The following is a 17581-nucleotide window of genomic DNA, read 5'->3' as shown; positions in this document are numbered from 1 at the left end:
GAGAGCCAAATGCAAGTGGGGGTCAGTAGTGGCTGACCAGAACGTGATGTGTGAGAGAGAGAGAGAGAGAGAGAGAGAGAGAGAGAGAGAGAGAGAGAGAGAGTGTATTGTATTTAGATGTATGTATGTATTCGGTATATACACACACGATTCGACGATTAGGGGTTGGAGACATTTATGCGCAAGATGTATATATATGTATGTATGTATGTATATATATGTGTATATATATGTATATATATAAATTTCTGACTCACATCAGGATCGAACCCAGGTCTTTCAATAAAAGATCTGGGTTCGATCCTGATGTGAGTCAGAAATTTATTTTTGTTCCACACGTGATTGTGTGTTGATTATTTCTATATGTATATATGTATATGTATATATACAGTATACATATATGTATATAAGGCAGTAACAGCTGTTTTATTTCTCTGGAGCCCCCTCCTGATAAGGGAAGCGTCCCAAAGTTTAAAAGAAAAAATAATATTTAATTATTTCTCTACATGCATACAGAAAACCATATCATTCCCCCTACCAAATTAGCCGCAGTGTTCCCCAAATCCTAAACGGGAGAGAGAGAGAGAGAGAGAGAGAGAGAGAGAGAGAGAGAGAGAGAGAGAGAGAGAGAGAGAGAGAGAGAGGAATTTAATCGTCATCACCACCAACACACATAAACACAGGAGCTTAATTCGGCTCCCTGGACCTGTCGAATACACCTGGCCAACTCATGTATCTGATTCTGACATCCGCAGCAGTTGCTTGCTTGCTCTGAACAAACACACGGGGCCCTGATTGCCCGGCAGTAAGAAGGGCCGGGGAAATTGCCTTCATGTTTGCTTGCTAAAAAATGGAAAAGACACTTCGTGCGCGGTACTTCGTTGTTTTCAACATCAGTGGAATTCTTTTGTGCTTCTTTTTTTGGGAAGCGTGCCTCTTATTGACAGATTTTGTTTGCCCATTGTTTGGTCTTTGGTTGGACTGTTCCTTGAGAGAGAGAGAGAGAGAGAGAGAGAGAGAGAGAGAGAGAGAGAGAGAGAGAGAGAGAGAGAGTCTTAGGCGAAAAATATTAGGATATACAAGAGGGCAAAAGAAATAGTTTCTCTACATGTGTCAACTTATATATATATATATATATATATATATATATATATATATATATATATATATATATATACATATATATATATATACATATATATATATATATATACATACAGGACAATAATACCTTTAAACCTAAACGAACTCTGACCTTTATCCTGTGAATGCTTAATCATCCACTGTACTTTCGGGTACGACCAGAGGGGCATTTCTGACTGTAAATAAGATAGGTGTCCTTCCTCTCCTTGCTCGACAACTCCCCTTTCACGACATTACTGCCGTTTGCTTTTCATTACTTATTCTAGTGATAACAGGAAAATGTATCATAGAGCTTTCTGTGTACGGCTTTGCAGAAAAGGGTTATTGTTTTAACGCAGTCTAAAATGTGCAGCTATTAAACAATGCTGGTGTATTCAAAGGGAACAAAGAATACTGAAGGCGATGGGGGTACCTCATTCAGTATATGTATATATATATATATATATATATATATATATATATATATATATATATATATATATATATATATATATATATATATATAGAATCTACTGGTCACTTTTTACCAGTTAAGAGGACATTGTGGCTATTAAAGTATATGCATGTTTATGAATTTACATAAAAATATTTTTTACTCGATTGAAATAAATGTAATTTACAAAACAATTTATGAAAAAAATTCAGTACTTCTTCATGTTGGGGGGAATTGTGAAAGCGGTTACCCAACCCAAAAGACTTGTAGAAGGGTCTATATTCACACTGAACTAAATTGAATAGAGAATTTAGGCCAAAGGCCAAGCACTGAGGCCACTGAGGTCATTCAGCGCTGAAACGGAAATTGACAGTAAAAGGTTTGAAAGGTGTAACAGGAGGAAAATCTCGCAGTTGCACTATGAATCAATTGTTAGGAGAGGGTGGAAAGTAAGATGGAAGAAAGAGAATATGAAAGGAGGTACAGTAAAAGGAACGAAAGGGGTTGTAGCTAGAGGCCCAAGGCACGCTGCAAAGAACCTTAAGTAATGCCTACAGTGAGATGAATTTCTTAACCCTTGGACTGATTCTTTTTTAACAGTACATTGGAGACCTTGACCTTTACTTCGGGTTACAGAGCGCTCTGTAAGCAAGAACCCGTGCTGGCATATAGCCAGATCAATCGAAAACAATAACAACAGACCTATGCTTCAGTGAAATCAGAGCTTTAGGGTAGTCAAACGATTCTTGGGGAAGGATACATTATGATTTTAGTTATGACGACTCATGGGATAACTGTAGATATATGAAGAGGTCGAGTTTAAATGCCTTTTGGGCAGTCTTAGGATATTGGATTAAACTTGGGCATGGGGTAAATGGGCTAAAATGAGCTCTGAGTGCTCTCTCCCTCTCCCTCTCTCTCTCTCTCTTTCTCTCCACTCCTTTCCATGATAAATGCATCAAAGGCTTTTCACCTTGTTGTTATTTGATGGTTAACCTAAGCTGGCCTTTTGCCACAAGAGAATCTCCCTCCTGTATGCAGCTCGTAACCTCTGGATTATGACTAAGCTAAATGCCTTTAAAAGGCAAACATTGGATACAAATCTATAAATCCACTCCCGCCCACGACTAAGCAAACACAACCAGATATAGATACTCGGATTCATCCACAAAAATGTCTTTTGGAGTTTTGGTGATTTATTTACACTTGCATCTGCTGGAGTCTTTGTATTTACACTGCAGGAGGAATAAAAGGACTGCTGTAAGACTTTCCCAAAACGGGGATGGAAAATAACGCAAAATGACTACAAAAGATAAAAAGGATCTGAAGTAAAAGGGTAGGAACATGACAACATATAATTTATATATATATATATATATATATATATATATATATATATATATATATATATATATATATATATATATATATATATATATATATATATATATGCATATACATATACATACACATATGCTGCTGCAGTCTCGAAACATATGAGCTTTCTAGAGAGATTCTAAAACAGGAGCAACGTTGGGATTCAATAAACGTGGAGGAGTCTATTTTTAGAAAGGCATCCACAGTCCCACACCCTAATGCCCCTCCCTCTCAGATCCACCTCTCTCTCTCTCTCTCTCTCTCTCTCTCTCTCTCTCTCTCTTCCCTCCCCCACCCCCCTTTAACCCTTCCATCCCTCTACTAGCAAAAGAGCCACTCCCACTCACCTCCTACGCTATTTGCCATCGTTGTCATGGAAACCGAAAAGTGAGAGAGAGAGAGAGAGAGAGAGAGAGAGAGAGAGAGAAAGAGAGAGAGAGAAAGAGGGAGAGGGAGAGAGAGAGAGAGAAAGAGGGAGATGGATATTTCAACTTTCAGTGCATCCCAATTAGGTTCTGTTGAAATGAACCCCGCAAATGTTGCTAAGCCTTCGTATGAGAACATTTAAGCCAATTAAAACAGGGTGAAACATTTAAGGCTAATAAAATTAAACTGCAGTGTGGGAATAATAACAAAAAAATGGAGAGACAGAGGAAAAAAAAGAGAAAATGAACATAGAAAGAAAAAGAAATTAAACATAGAAAGATGGTAATAATATGATCTGAAACAAAAAATGAGTTTTAAAGGGACACCAATCCATTATTTTATTGAACAGTACTTTTTTTTACTTTCGTGACAGTAATTCATTCACATCAATTCCAGCACCCTAGTCCTTACATTCCCACTCTGCATGATTCATTAGAAGCATTAGTGTCACAGTAAATAATAGGAATAGGATTCCAATTATCATCGCTGTGATCTGGAATCAAACAAGGACTTATCGAAAGGTTATTTTTCATATCTTCACATTCCTCTCCTGGTAATGGATCATCAAAGCGGCCATTCCAGTTGAGAGGGAGAGGACGTTTCACGATCTCTCTCTCTCTCTCTCTAAAAAAAGCTGTCATACTTCACACTATGAAATTTCACCGTCATGTGCCATGGAGTAGTGTGGAATCTCTCTCTCTCTCTCTCTCTTTAACAAAAGCTGTTATATTTCACACTATGAAATTTCACCGTCATGTGCCATGGAGCAGTATGGAATCTCTCTCTCTCTCTCTCTCTCTCTCTCTCTCTCTCTCTCTCTCTCTCTCTCATGTCTGTCTAAAATCTCTCAATACGATTCTTCTCTCTCTCTATTGATCTATATATATATATATATATATATATATATATATATATATATATATATATATATATATATATATAGAATATATAAAATATATATTACACACAATTATACATATATATATATATATATATGTACACAAACACTTCATTGTCTGGTTTTGCTTCTAAAAGCCATGTTGGAAGCAATGCTCTTACGACATAAACCCTTTCATATCGAAGTACTCATAACAGTACAACAAAATAGACTTTGCAAAATCGGAATCTTTGAAGTTTTATCTGAAAGAATATTATGGATACTGCCACGCTTTATATATATACATCTATATATATACATATTTATATATGTATATATATACATATGTATATACTGTATATATACACGCATGCCCAGACACACGCAGTATATAGCATTAATAAATGAAAACGTATGACCTTATAAATTTAAAATGAGCTTTCATTTTGTTTCATACCATGTATATTTAAAATTAAAAAAAGACGAGTAAATCCCCACCCAACAAAAAATCAGATAGAGTTACGTAAAGGACTTCAATCGCTTCTCAGGAGGGCATTCTTGGATAGCCACTGCCGTCCCGTTGAAAGCTCTGGTAAAAAAAAAACACCGGGATCTTAAAGACTATTTTTCAAGGTAACGACGTAGGTTCGTGGCCTCTGGCGCATCGAAGACTTAACTGAACAGAGAGAGAGAGAGAGAGAGAGAGAGAGAGAGAGAGAGAGAGAGAGAGAGAGTACCTCCCGATTCATTCAGTACCACGGCAGACGCCTCAGAGTTGTTTCGTAAGAGTACCGAGCTTTGAGAGACGGAAAGGTACGCTCCTTGATCAAAGAAGTTCATATCACTAATGCGCCGTGGGAAGACATGCTTGTGATTTACATATATATATATATATATATATATATATATATATATATATATATATATATATATATATATATATTCATATATATATATATATATATATATATATATATATATATATATATATATATATATATATATATATTCATATATATATATATATTAAAATAAAACAAACACCCGGATCTAATTTGAAAACGAGAGCTGTCAAAGACGAAATATTTAGAAATAAAAATCACTGCAAAAATATTCGCAATAGAAACAATATTCCGTAATTATCCCAAGACCCTTCGAAGAAAAAAAAAAACAATAATTTACCTGTTACTGGACTACAGATAAGGTCACCTGCGGTCATACTTCCTGCTGAGAACAGATGACTTATCTAGATACAGGTTTACCTCAAGTACACTTGAACAATGGTAATGGAAAAATGTACCTACGTTACTTACCTATAAGAGGAGTAGAGTAGACACTGTCTTCCTTTATAAAATAGTCAAGAAATAATGGGGTACATAATACTTTAGCTGGGCACGTTGTTATTTCCGTAAGCCCAAGTCGGAATTCATCTCAGCCTACGCCTTTCTGAAACAGCTCTCCCTTATTTGAAACTACTTACACATCCTCTATTATTATTTCGTTCTCGATCATGTTAATCAAGCAACACACCTCTACATACCCACTTACCTAGTTATTTAACGTCCTGTCGGCATATATTATATTAAAAAAAAACTGAAAATATTCACAAAATCAAGATTATCCCCCATCGCAGCCAACACCCAGATCGCCTCAGGTCCAGGTGGCGAGGGAGCGACAAATCATTACTATCGTCACTTACCAAGACAGGGATTTTCGTGGGTCCTGTTGTAGGTCTCCATGCAGGACTCCTGCTCGGCGTCGCCCTTCCTCAGGATGCTGTAGGAGTGGGACGTGTCTATGGAGTACTGTCTGGAGGCTAAGGAACGCATCGACGACTGGGAAGTGCAGACGCACCCGAAGAGCGGACTCTGACGGATCTTGTTCCAGCTTTCCATGCATTTCTCACTGGAAGAAGAAGAGGAGGGTCAGAGATTATACAGGTGACAGACAAAAAGAATAGACCAGATTACCGTACAGTCATATCCATGAGAAAGGAAGAAGAGGATTAGGAACTCGGTATTATTATATAAACAAGATACATTTGAGTGAGGCCAAAAAAATCCCATATTACTGTACATCAATACTGCCCTAAAATGGAAAACTGCAGTATCTGCAAAACTTTCGAAATTGAAATATGCAACCTATTGGGGTCGTGAAACACTAATACACAAGTTACTGCCGTTTCACAATGATTCTTCAATGCTTTATTTAGGGGGCCCCATTTGCAATATCTGCAAAATCAGTAGTAAGACAAGGGAAAACTGCAGTATCTACCAATTTTCTCAGTTTTGTATTTTTGCAGACACAGCAGTCTTCCATTTTAGGGCAGAATAGTCCTCCTCTTGTTAGGTTTACTGACTACGGAAATCTCTCCCCACTTCCGTATTCCCCGTTTCCTACAATCGTCCTCTCTCCCAGAGGCGGATCTATTGCTGTCCTACTGGTTAAGCTGAACTGTAACTTTTCTTTCTCTCTATTTTCTTTGTCATGTTTAGGTTAGATAAGGCTATACCCCGACAAATATGGTTACATGGTTATGGATTATGGTTATAGGTTATGTTAAACATTATAACCATTATATTTATGAGAACTGAATAAACGTATATCAATCTTCCTTGTTGTTGGAGGAGACTGGAAAAGACTGCGTCACATAACCACAAAGATGAAATCAAACATTTCAAAAGGCTTTCACTAGTTTCTGCAGCCTCTCCTCATTATCCCCAATCAGTATTATCCCTTTTCCATGAATTAAAAATATCGGATCTTTCCTAGGTAGCGGCCCCCAAGGGATTTAACCCAGTGTGTATCCACCTTTGCGGCGTGTTTAGCTGTTTAGTACAAACCCGTTGGGGATGACCATAAAAACATAAACAAAAAGCTGTAAATATCATAAAGATAATGACCCCCAAGAAATATTATTCCTAGATAACGACCCCAGAACCAAAATATCCAACAGCCACGCAGACATAACACTCACTTGTCTTGCACGAAACATTATAAACAAGGCGCTTCGCTTCCACAATTAAAACTTCTCTTTGCTCTCGACAACTTGCGAGTTTAAACCATACGTCCCCAACACCCTTCACATTGCATCTCTGCCCGTTCTGTCAGAAGCTTTCTCTGTCTGTCTGTCTGTCTGTCGTTCTGTCTAAACAGGTACAATGGAGGAGGACATGGCCGTTTACATAATACAAAAGGAAGGGCGGGAGAGGGTCATATACCGGGTAGTGTCTCGACCCCTCGCGAATAATAAAGGGGCGGAGATATTACCCGGAATATGACGCTTCTTTCGTTACCCATTTTGTTTTATTAATAGAGGTATGGTGTTCTTATATATATTTGTTTTATTAATATATATATATATATAATATATATATATATATATATATATATATATATATATATATATATATATATATATATATATATATATATATATATTCATATATTCAAAACGGAAATTGACAGTAAAAGGCTTGAAAGGTGTACCAGGAAGAAAACCTCTCAGTTGCACTACGAATCAATTGCTAGGAGAGGGTTGGGGAGAGTAAGATGGAAGAAAGAGAATAAGAAAGGAGGTACAGTAAAAGGAACGAAAAGGGTTGCAGCTAGGGGCCCTAAGGAAGGCACGCTGCAAAGAGCCTTTAAGTAATGCCTACAGTAACCACCCTCCCCCTCTTTACGGGGTGACTTCTTCACGAACTCGGGAGAAAAAGAAGAAGATTATAACCGCCAAATGAACTTTCGCCTCGCCCGGAACGCGACGCCCACACATACGAACGCAGCCCAGTTATCCGCGTTTCCTATTCCCCACCCTCATCAAAATCCTTCTCCGAGCCCCCAGTACCGAATGCAATTAGACAGGCATTCCCCGCCCCCCCAACCCACCCACCTCAGGGGACGCCTATGTAATCTCCCACACCCTGTCAGCTCCCCTGGAGGATCGGCCTAAAGTGTGGTGGGAAGGACATTAGCGTGTGAGAAGAGCAGGCCGGAGCGAAGAAGTCACGTTCACATGCCTCCTCTCTTCCCCGACGGAAAACTGATGGCGTGGCGTTTCTCTCGAATATCGTGGGAAATGGTGAACACACTGTTACAGGAATTATACAGGAAGTACTGTAAGACAATGCCTTTTCCTCAGAAGGGACACTTCTGCGTATTTAGTTTTCTGGAAAAGAACACTATCTTTGTCTGTCCGTCCGCACTTTTTTCTGTCCGCCCTCAGATCTTAAAAACTACTGAGGCTAGACGGCTGTAAATTGGTATGTTGATCATCCACCCTCCAATCATCGAACATACCAAAGTGCAGCCCTCTAGCCTCAGCATTTTTTATTTTATTCAGGGTTAAAGTTAGCCATAATCGTGCGTCTGGCAACGATATATGCCAGGCCACCACCGGGGGGTGGTTAAAGTTTCACGGACGGCGGCTCATGCCGAAAAATAGAACTATTTTCGTTGGCCTTGATTATACGCTGTAGCGGATGTACAGAAAACTCGACTGCGCCGAAGAAACTTCGGAGCATTTTTCACTTGTTTACTTATTATTTCCGGTCACAGTATAGTGATGCACCATAGATCGAAAGTAACGATGTTCACATTCAATATAACATCGTCATTACCGTGTTATTATATTTCTATGCCTTTTTTATATTAAAAACCCATTAGAGAACATATGTGAGAACTTCCAGTCACAACACGGCACATAATAAAATCACACCCCGTTTCCCATTTGTTGTATCTATTTTCACGTCTGCAAAGTTACATAACATTTCAAGCAATTATTTTTAATTACCTCTCGAGACAGAATGGTCATCGAATGGTCAGTGGACCCACTTACGTAACTCTCGCGTCGCAGCTGTTGAGAATATATATATATATATATATATATATATATATATATATATATATATATATATATATATATATATATATATGTGTGTGTGTGTGTGTGTGTGTGTGTGTGTGTGTGTGTGTGTGTGTGTGTGTGTGTGTGAGAGCAGACATGAAAAATTTGTGACTGCTGACAAAAGAAATTAACAAATATATAAAGGTCATTTTCATTTGACTGTGAGGGATTGAAAATATCATTCTGCTATTACTAGTCTATTTTGTTTCAGTCGTAAGTATGTCAGAATCATATTTAATTTTGATTTCTAGCGAATAATTACACTACAACATTTGTTTTCAAGGTGTACAGGAAACGAATTCGTCTCACGAACAGAAGAGCATTTACATATATATATATATATATATATATACACACACACACACATATATATATATATATATATATTCATATATATACTGTATATACTCATATATATATATATATATATATATATATATATATATATATATATATATATATATATGTATATATATTGTACACACACACATATATAAATTTATCACATCAACGTGACTCATATACAAGCTTTAAGCTACAAACATCCCTTAATATCTAATTCGCTTGATGGCCGTGTGGTTTAATGCGCGTCACTGTAGTCCTCAGTTTTTGTGTTCCGTGGTTCTGGTAACATATATGAAAATATATTATTTCGAGGTAGAGCGAATTAGATATTAAAGGACGTTTGCACTGTAATGCTGACATATATATATATATATATATATATATATATATATATATATATATATATATATATATATATATATATATATATATATATATATATATATATATATATATATATATATATATAATTATATATATATATATATATATACTATATATATATATATAAAATATATATATATATAACATTTCTATATAAAACAGATAAGAACGTCATTGGCCTTCGCACAAAAAAAAAATTATAACGAACAAATCAAGTTTCTCTTTTTACCAACTTTTTATAATGTCCGCGATTACGCTCCCTGCAGGGCGCTGTTAAATGTAAGACTTGGATTGTTAATTAGTCTCTATAGCCCCATTACGCTCGGTTAAGGACCCCATGTAAGCACTTGTGAGAGACGTATATGTCTTATGTTCTCGCGCCTGTGTCAGTCCCACAAACAAACAAACATCCACGGACAGGTTATTTACAGGTCATTTACACGTTATTTACACGACAGGAGACACGAGAGACTGGAAGACGGAATTGGGAGAGAACGGATGAGAGAATAAGAGAAAAATGAGAAAAGTTTTAGAATATAAAAACTGTTGCTGAGAAAATGTGATAGGAAAGTCTGTTGCTGGAAAATATTAAAGGAAGATTTTATTTCACATTATAATAATCTTCACAGGAAAACTGATTGCTTACAGCTGAGAGAGAGAGAGAGAGAGAGAGAGAGAGAGAGAGAGAGAGAGAGAGAGAGAGAGAGAGAGAGAGAGAGAGAGAGTTAAAAAAAGGAATATTTTATTTCACTATACAATAATCTTCACAGGAAAACTGATTGCTTACAGTTGAGAGAGAGAGAGAGAGAGAGAGAGAGAGAGAGAGAGAGAGAGAGAGAGAGAGAGAGAGAGAGATTTAAAAAAAGGAACATTTTATTTCACTATATAATAACCTTCAGAGCTGCGAAAAAATCAATACTATTCAAAATGCAACAACTTTGAAGTCAAACTTTCACTACTGAAAGAACTTGAACCGAATGACAAAGAGCTGAAAAAATAAGTAATGAAAAAGCCTTACGCTGAAAGTACGGAAGGTTTGAAAAAATAAAGACTCATCGGGATCCTAACGGCAAATGGCATTAGTGGTAACGGCCAGGTAGATAGGTTGATCTGGAAGAGGTAGGTATTGGTCGAGTGAGTGTGAGAGGCTGGAGTGTGGACGAAGATGGAGATTGATTCTCTCTCTCTCTCTCTCTCTCTCTCTCTCTCTCTTCTCCCTACATACAGGCACACAAGTCCGGTGACCGAGGAGACTCTTCTCCCTACATACAGGCACACAAGTCTGGTCTTCTCTCTCTCTCTCTCTCTCTCTCTCTCTCAAGACAGAGTATGAACAAAACTGAATATTTCGATTTCTCTCTCTCTCTCTCTCTCTCTCTCTCTCTATCTGTCTATCACACATCTATCTATCTATTAACTTGAAAAAAATTAGAGATTTCAAAATCTCTCTCTCTCTCTCTTTGTTTATTTATTTATTTATATATCTATCACACATCTATCTATCTATCAAAAGAGTGAAAAAAAATTGGAGATTTCTCTCTCTCTCTCTCTCTCTCTCTCTCTCTCTCTCTGCTAGACGATGCAGCACCCATGCTAAAGTGAAAAATTCGGCGCGAAAAAGGCGTGGATATATTTCCTCTGGCATGTAAACGATTTTTGGTATTTCAAAGACGAGTGAGAAAATGGGAGAGATAAAAAAGAAAGAGGTGGGAAGGGATTTCACCACAAAAAATAAAAAAAGACGGAAAAGGAGAAGAAAGGAAGGCGGAGAGAAAAAAAACAAAAACAAAACCGAGAAAGCCAAATTTAACTTGAAAAAAAATGACAAAATATTACACTGAAATTTAAGGTCTCCCAAATTATACCCGGAGTGACAAAAAGTGGAAAGGGATTTCACTAAAAAAAAAAACATAAAAAAACGAAAGAGAAGAAGAATAGAGAGGATAAAAAAAAAGGCAAAACCGAGAAAGCCAAATTTAAGCTAAGAATGAGAGAAAGATTTCAAAAAAATTATGACAAAATATTACACTGAAATTCACCGTCCCTTCTAAACTATACTCGGAATGACGATTCTCCTCCCTAAAAAAAATCATTTTAATGAATTTCAGTGTTGGATTAAAATGTTTTCACAAGCCTCGAGGATAGAAAATAATAAAAGTTCAAAAGAACGAAACGACCTCACAGTACCTCGGAGCACGAGAGGTCGAAAAGAAAAAAAAATGACCTGCCTTGAATATACATTAAGTTGACAAATCGTTACGAAGAGAGAGAGAGAGAGAGAGAGAGAGAGAGAGAGATAGAGAGGAGGTTGAAGTGGGTTGCCTTTCTTTGTCTGTATGTAAGATTTGAGGGCGTTGCGAGTTTAAATGCTTCGCGTGCACAAACGCACAAACCCATATGTACATACATACATACACACGCACATACACACAAAGAGGTATACTGAATAATATATATGTATATATATTACATATATATATTTATATATAAACATACATACATACCTACATACATATATCTATATATGTGTGTGTGTATATTATATATATACAGTATATACATACATATATATAAATCATTTCTATATATATGTATATATATATATGTATACATATATCATGTATATACATACACATATATATATATATATGTAGACTTAGCACAAACTAAGGGCATCTGACGCAGAAATCATATTTAATTCCATCAACAATACTACTAGTAACGCCAGTAATCGCTTCATTTTCTGCGGCTCGGGCCTCTGGCATATAGCTTCTCTTTGGCTCTGACAAGTTCTATTAGACTGCCGTCAGTCTTGGCTGTCTGTTGGGTTGTTAACAGCCAGAACCAGGGACAGACACCAGCTCAGGAGTTACGTCTTGTACCTGTATGCAGCGTACCTGGTACGTAAGGTGTTTGTACTTTCCGAGAGAGTACGGATCGTTAACGTACATATATATATATATATATATATATATATATATATATATATATATATATATATATATATATATATATATATATATATATATTACATAATATATATATGTGCACATAATTTATATATATTTATATAATAACTTTATCACACACACAATCGTTCCGTGCATTAATACAAATACTAACAGGACCTTGTTCAAACTGGATGGTATCTAGCGGAGATATTTATTCAAAAAAGTTACAAGCATTCTAGGGCAAACAGTCCTCATTTGTCCTAGAAAGCTTGTAATTTTTTTCGAATAAATATCTCCGCTAGATACCATCTAGTTTCAACGAGGTCCTGTTAGTAATTATATATATATGTATATATATATATATATTAAATATGTGTGTGTTTGTGTATTGTGTTTGTTTGTTTTTTTTTTTGGTCACCAATCTCAATACTGACCAGACCCAAGTCAGAGGACCGTTACAAGAAACTTGAAAAGAACAACATGAGGAGAATCCAGAAGGTAAGATTGACAGAAGAATCAATGACTAGATGTATATACTGTCAGAGAGTTGAAAGACAGCTAGACAGAAGTTTTGACAGACAAAAAGGACATAAAGATAAAGAAGGCAGAAAATCAACGGGTAAAAATGGACACATTGGTAAATATGCAGATCTGATGATTTACAAAGAACTGAAAGTTTCAGTTTGACTTTTGTGCCAAAAGTCTTGAGGAGAAGCAGAAGTCTCTTATGTGAATGAGTGAAAAGGTTAATAAAAGACGAGGAATAAGAGGTTTCCCAATAGATACAGTAAATTCTACAATCAGGACTCTCTCTCTCTCTCTCTCTCTCTCTCTCTCTCTCTCTCTCTCTCTAAAAAAAAAAAAAAAATACCGTCCCGCTAGAAACTAAAATCTACAACAATCGACCTACATTCTCCAAAAAAAAACATTCGAAACTCTCGACTCTCTCTCTCTCTCTCTCTCTCTCTCTCTCTCTCTCTCTCTCTCACTCTAAAAAAAAAAAAGTTCCCGCTAGAAACAGTAAAATCTACAATCAGGAATTCGACTCTCTCTCTCTCTCTCTCTCTCTCTCTCTCTCTCTCTCTCTCTCTCTCTCTCTCTCTCTCTCTCTCTCTCTCTCAAAAGTTGAAACTCCCTTTCCTGCCTCTTCACATTTTTCTCTCTTTTACGAAAAATATCTAACTCACAGCCGGAAAAAACTTTCTATTTCGGAGAAATCAAGAGGCCAATGAATTATTCAGGATTACACAGAAATATGGTAGGCACAAATTCATATGACACTCAAAAAACCCACATTATATATGAATGAAACTTTCTTGAAGTAAATATGATTTGTAAGACACACCCACACTTTTATGTACATATAAATATATATATATGTGTGTATATATATACATAAAATATATATAAAATATATAAAACATATATTCATGTATGTATGCAATATATATATATATGTATATATATATATATATATATATATATATATATATATATATATATATATATATATATATATATATATATATATATATATATAATATCGCGTCCAGGTGTGTAAACATATGCACACAGATAAACAGGAAGATAAACAGACAGAGAAAAGGGAAACGAAAAATAGAAAAAGAGAGAATAATGATGATTCTTTCACCACAGAACTCGAAGGGAGAGGGGAGAAACGTGTGCCGAGTTATCATAATTTCTTCTTTATTTACCATAAAAATCGGTTTCCTGCGTGGATAATTCCCTCCCTCGAGGGGAGGGGGGGGTGGGAGGAGGGAGGGGTAGATGGAAGGGGTGGAGAGGCGGGGGGGTGGACGGGAAGACCGCAAATGCTTTTGGTGAAAATTGAATTTTCATTTCGGGGAAAATAAAACAGAAAATTGGTCTTCAGTCTTAGAAAAATAACACATGAATATAATTTTATAATATTAAAATCCACTACTCATTGAATTGAAGTGAACACAGAATTTAGGCCAAAGGCACAGCACTGGGACCTATGAGGTCATTCAGCGCTGAAGCAGATATTGACAGTAAAAAGGGTTGAAAGGTGTAACAGGAGGAAAACCTCAAAGCAGTTGCAATATGACTCAATTGTTAGGAGAGGCTGGGAAGTAAGATGAAAGAAAGAGAATATGAAAGGAGGTGCAGTAAAAGGAACGAAAGGGGTTGCAGCTAGGGACCGAAGGCACGCTGCAAAGAACCTTAAGTAATGCCTACAGTGCACCGCATGAGGTGCAATGACGGCACTACTAACCCCCTCCGGAGAATTTTCTCTATTCATTTCATAAATGAAACTGATGTTTTAATTCCACAAAATTTAAAGAAGAGTTTTATATCAAAAGATGATCTTGAATGTCAAGTCGAAACACTAAAAGTAAAATTTAATTTTAAGTCTACTGTTTAGAGAATGAAAATCATAACTGAATTTTAATTTTTAAACAGAAACCAGAATTTTAGCTGTACAATTTTATAAAGCAAAGTCTTGAAAAGTGCATCCTAAAATAAAGCCATTTTAACACATTCAGACGACCTAGCCTTTTTTAATGAGTAGTGTTCTATATACAAGTAAGTTTACAATTAGCCGACATCCAATCATTCAATTATGAGAGAGAGAGAGAGAGAGAGAGAGAGAGAGAGAGAGAGAGAGAGAGAGAGAGAGAGAGAGAGAGAGAGAGAATTACCTAAAACAAACAAACCCTTTAAATATATTCAGCCAAACGGGGAAGAACTTTTTTACCTCTCCTTTCCCAAAGGCTTCGCCGGAGGGGAAATCGTGGTGAGAGAGAGAGAGAGAGAGAGAGAGAGAGAGAGAGAGAGAGAGAGAGAGAGAGAGAGAGGCTAACATTCCTATCATAGAGGGATTTGCTTTCAGAAAGCCTTACCAGATATGATCCTTAGACTTCATGCCTTTTAAACAACTTTTTCCCACTCTCTCTCTCTCTCTCTCTCTCTCTCTCTCTCTCTCTCTCTCTCTCTCTCTCTCTCAACCAAGGAAAACGTATTTGAATCGCGTTTTATTATAAATTCAAGAGTTTAAATCGGTGATAAAAACATTTGTGAAATGACAGTTTTATACTGTATTTAACAGCTCTCTTAAATGTCATAAAATGACAGTAATAAATTACTGAAGTAATCACTTAATCACATTTTAGTTTCTTTTAATTCTGTCATGAGGTTGTTGTTATTATTATTATTATTATTATTATTATTATTATTATTATTATTATTATTATTATCAAGACAAACCCTTGTTCATCTTCTGACTGATAATAATAATATAATAATAATAATAATAATAATAATAATAATAATAATAATAATAATAATAATAATAATATAATAATAATAATAATAATAATAATAATTATTATTATTATTATTATTATTATATTATTATTATTATTATTATTATTATCAAGACAAACCTCTGTTCATCTTCTGATTGATAATTATTATTATTATTATTATTATTATTATTATTATTATTATTATTATTATTATTATTATTATTATTATTATTAAGACAAACCCCTGTTCATCTTCTGATTGATAATACAAAAATAAACTCACTATATCTTTCTAAGTCATGATAATTTTATGATTTATGACAGCTGATCACATTGTGCTTTAATCAAATCTCAACAACTGCAAGATTTTAATATTAAGCTTCAATGTCCGTCACATTTTGTAGTTAGCGAATCCTTCGTAATAGGACGCGACGCGCAAGTTCTACTAAATAAAATAATATCAGATTCCATCCCTTTCTCCATAATAACAATATCTGTCCCTCCATATTTGTTCAAAGGTCGAAGGCATCGTGTTGCCTCAAAATTCCTCAAAATTCCTCTCGCCGTTACGTACATTCAGGCGATCATTTTATCCACCTACGGAGTACGTAACATATCCTTTTGCGTAGGTGGAATCAAATTTAGATTCCTCCGCAGGGTTGTGATAATTGCTTTACTTAGGCGTTTTAGTTTTTTTTTCATTTTTTTCTAGGAATAAATTGCCGACCTTGGCGAGGTCACCTTTGTGCGGCGAAGGTCATCATAGGTCATAGCTGCTAATATATTATATTGTATTATAAAATATTATATATATACATATATGTATATGTATATATATACGGATAATAGACAAATAGACAGGTAGACAGACATATGAAAAAAAAGCATTATACGCCTGCTCATAAGCAGTGCGTTGAACCCCACCACACAACAGATATGCAACCCTCTTGGACATAAAGGATTTCCTTTCCAATCCCAATGTATAATGTATAAATATACTGGATATATATATATATATATATATATATATATGTATATATATATTTATATTAATATATAGATATAGATATATATAATATATTTATATTATATATATATATTAATATATATATATATATATATATATATATATATATATATATATATTACATAAAGATATGATATGCATGCATGCAAGCACTCAGCCCGTGGTTTGGAATCAAAGCTATTCAGTAGATCCGGTAACAGGTTGACTCACAGTACCAGGTGAACAAAAAAAAAAAAAAAAAAAAAACGAAAATGGCGGGTGCAATCTAAATCCCCTTGGCATTCAACAGATGTTTTATACATCAGCCAATCAGCTTTTCTTGGCCTATTTTTAGTTGGGTGAGTCTGATTAATCCCGATTTTCTTCGCAATAACATTTTAATCCCCCTCCCGAATACGGACTTTTATTGACGGCCGTCAATC

The 17581-nt window shown here is 35.5% G+C and overlaps 1 protein-coding gene across 1 annotated transcript in view; it reads right to left on the bottom strand.

Annotated features, from left to right (window-relative positions):
* LOC136853338 (uncharacterized) overlaps positions 1–17581 on the bottom strand; it is a 239542-nt gene that overhangs the window by 111717 nt on the left and 110244 nt on the right. The window contains 1 exon segment of the mRNA XM_067128701.1: positions 5956–6161. Within this exon segment, the coding sequence (XP_066984802.1) occupies positions 5956–6161 (206 nt within the window).

The sequence above is a fragment of the Macrobrachium rosenbergii genome, chromosome 27 (assembly GCF_040412425.1).
Source record: "Macrobrachium rosenbergii isolate ZJJX-2024 chromosome 27, ASM4041242v1, whole genome shotgun sequence".
Classification (NCBI taxonomy): Eukaryota; Metazoa; Arthropoda; class Malacostraca; order Decapoda; family Palaemonidae; genus Macrobrachium; species Macrobrachium rosenbergii.
This window is presented reverse-complemented; position numbering and strand designations above follow the sequence as displayed.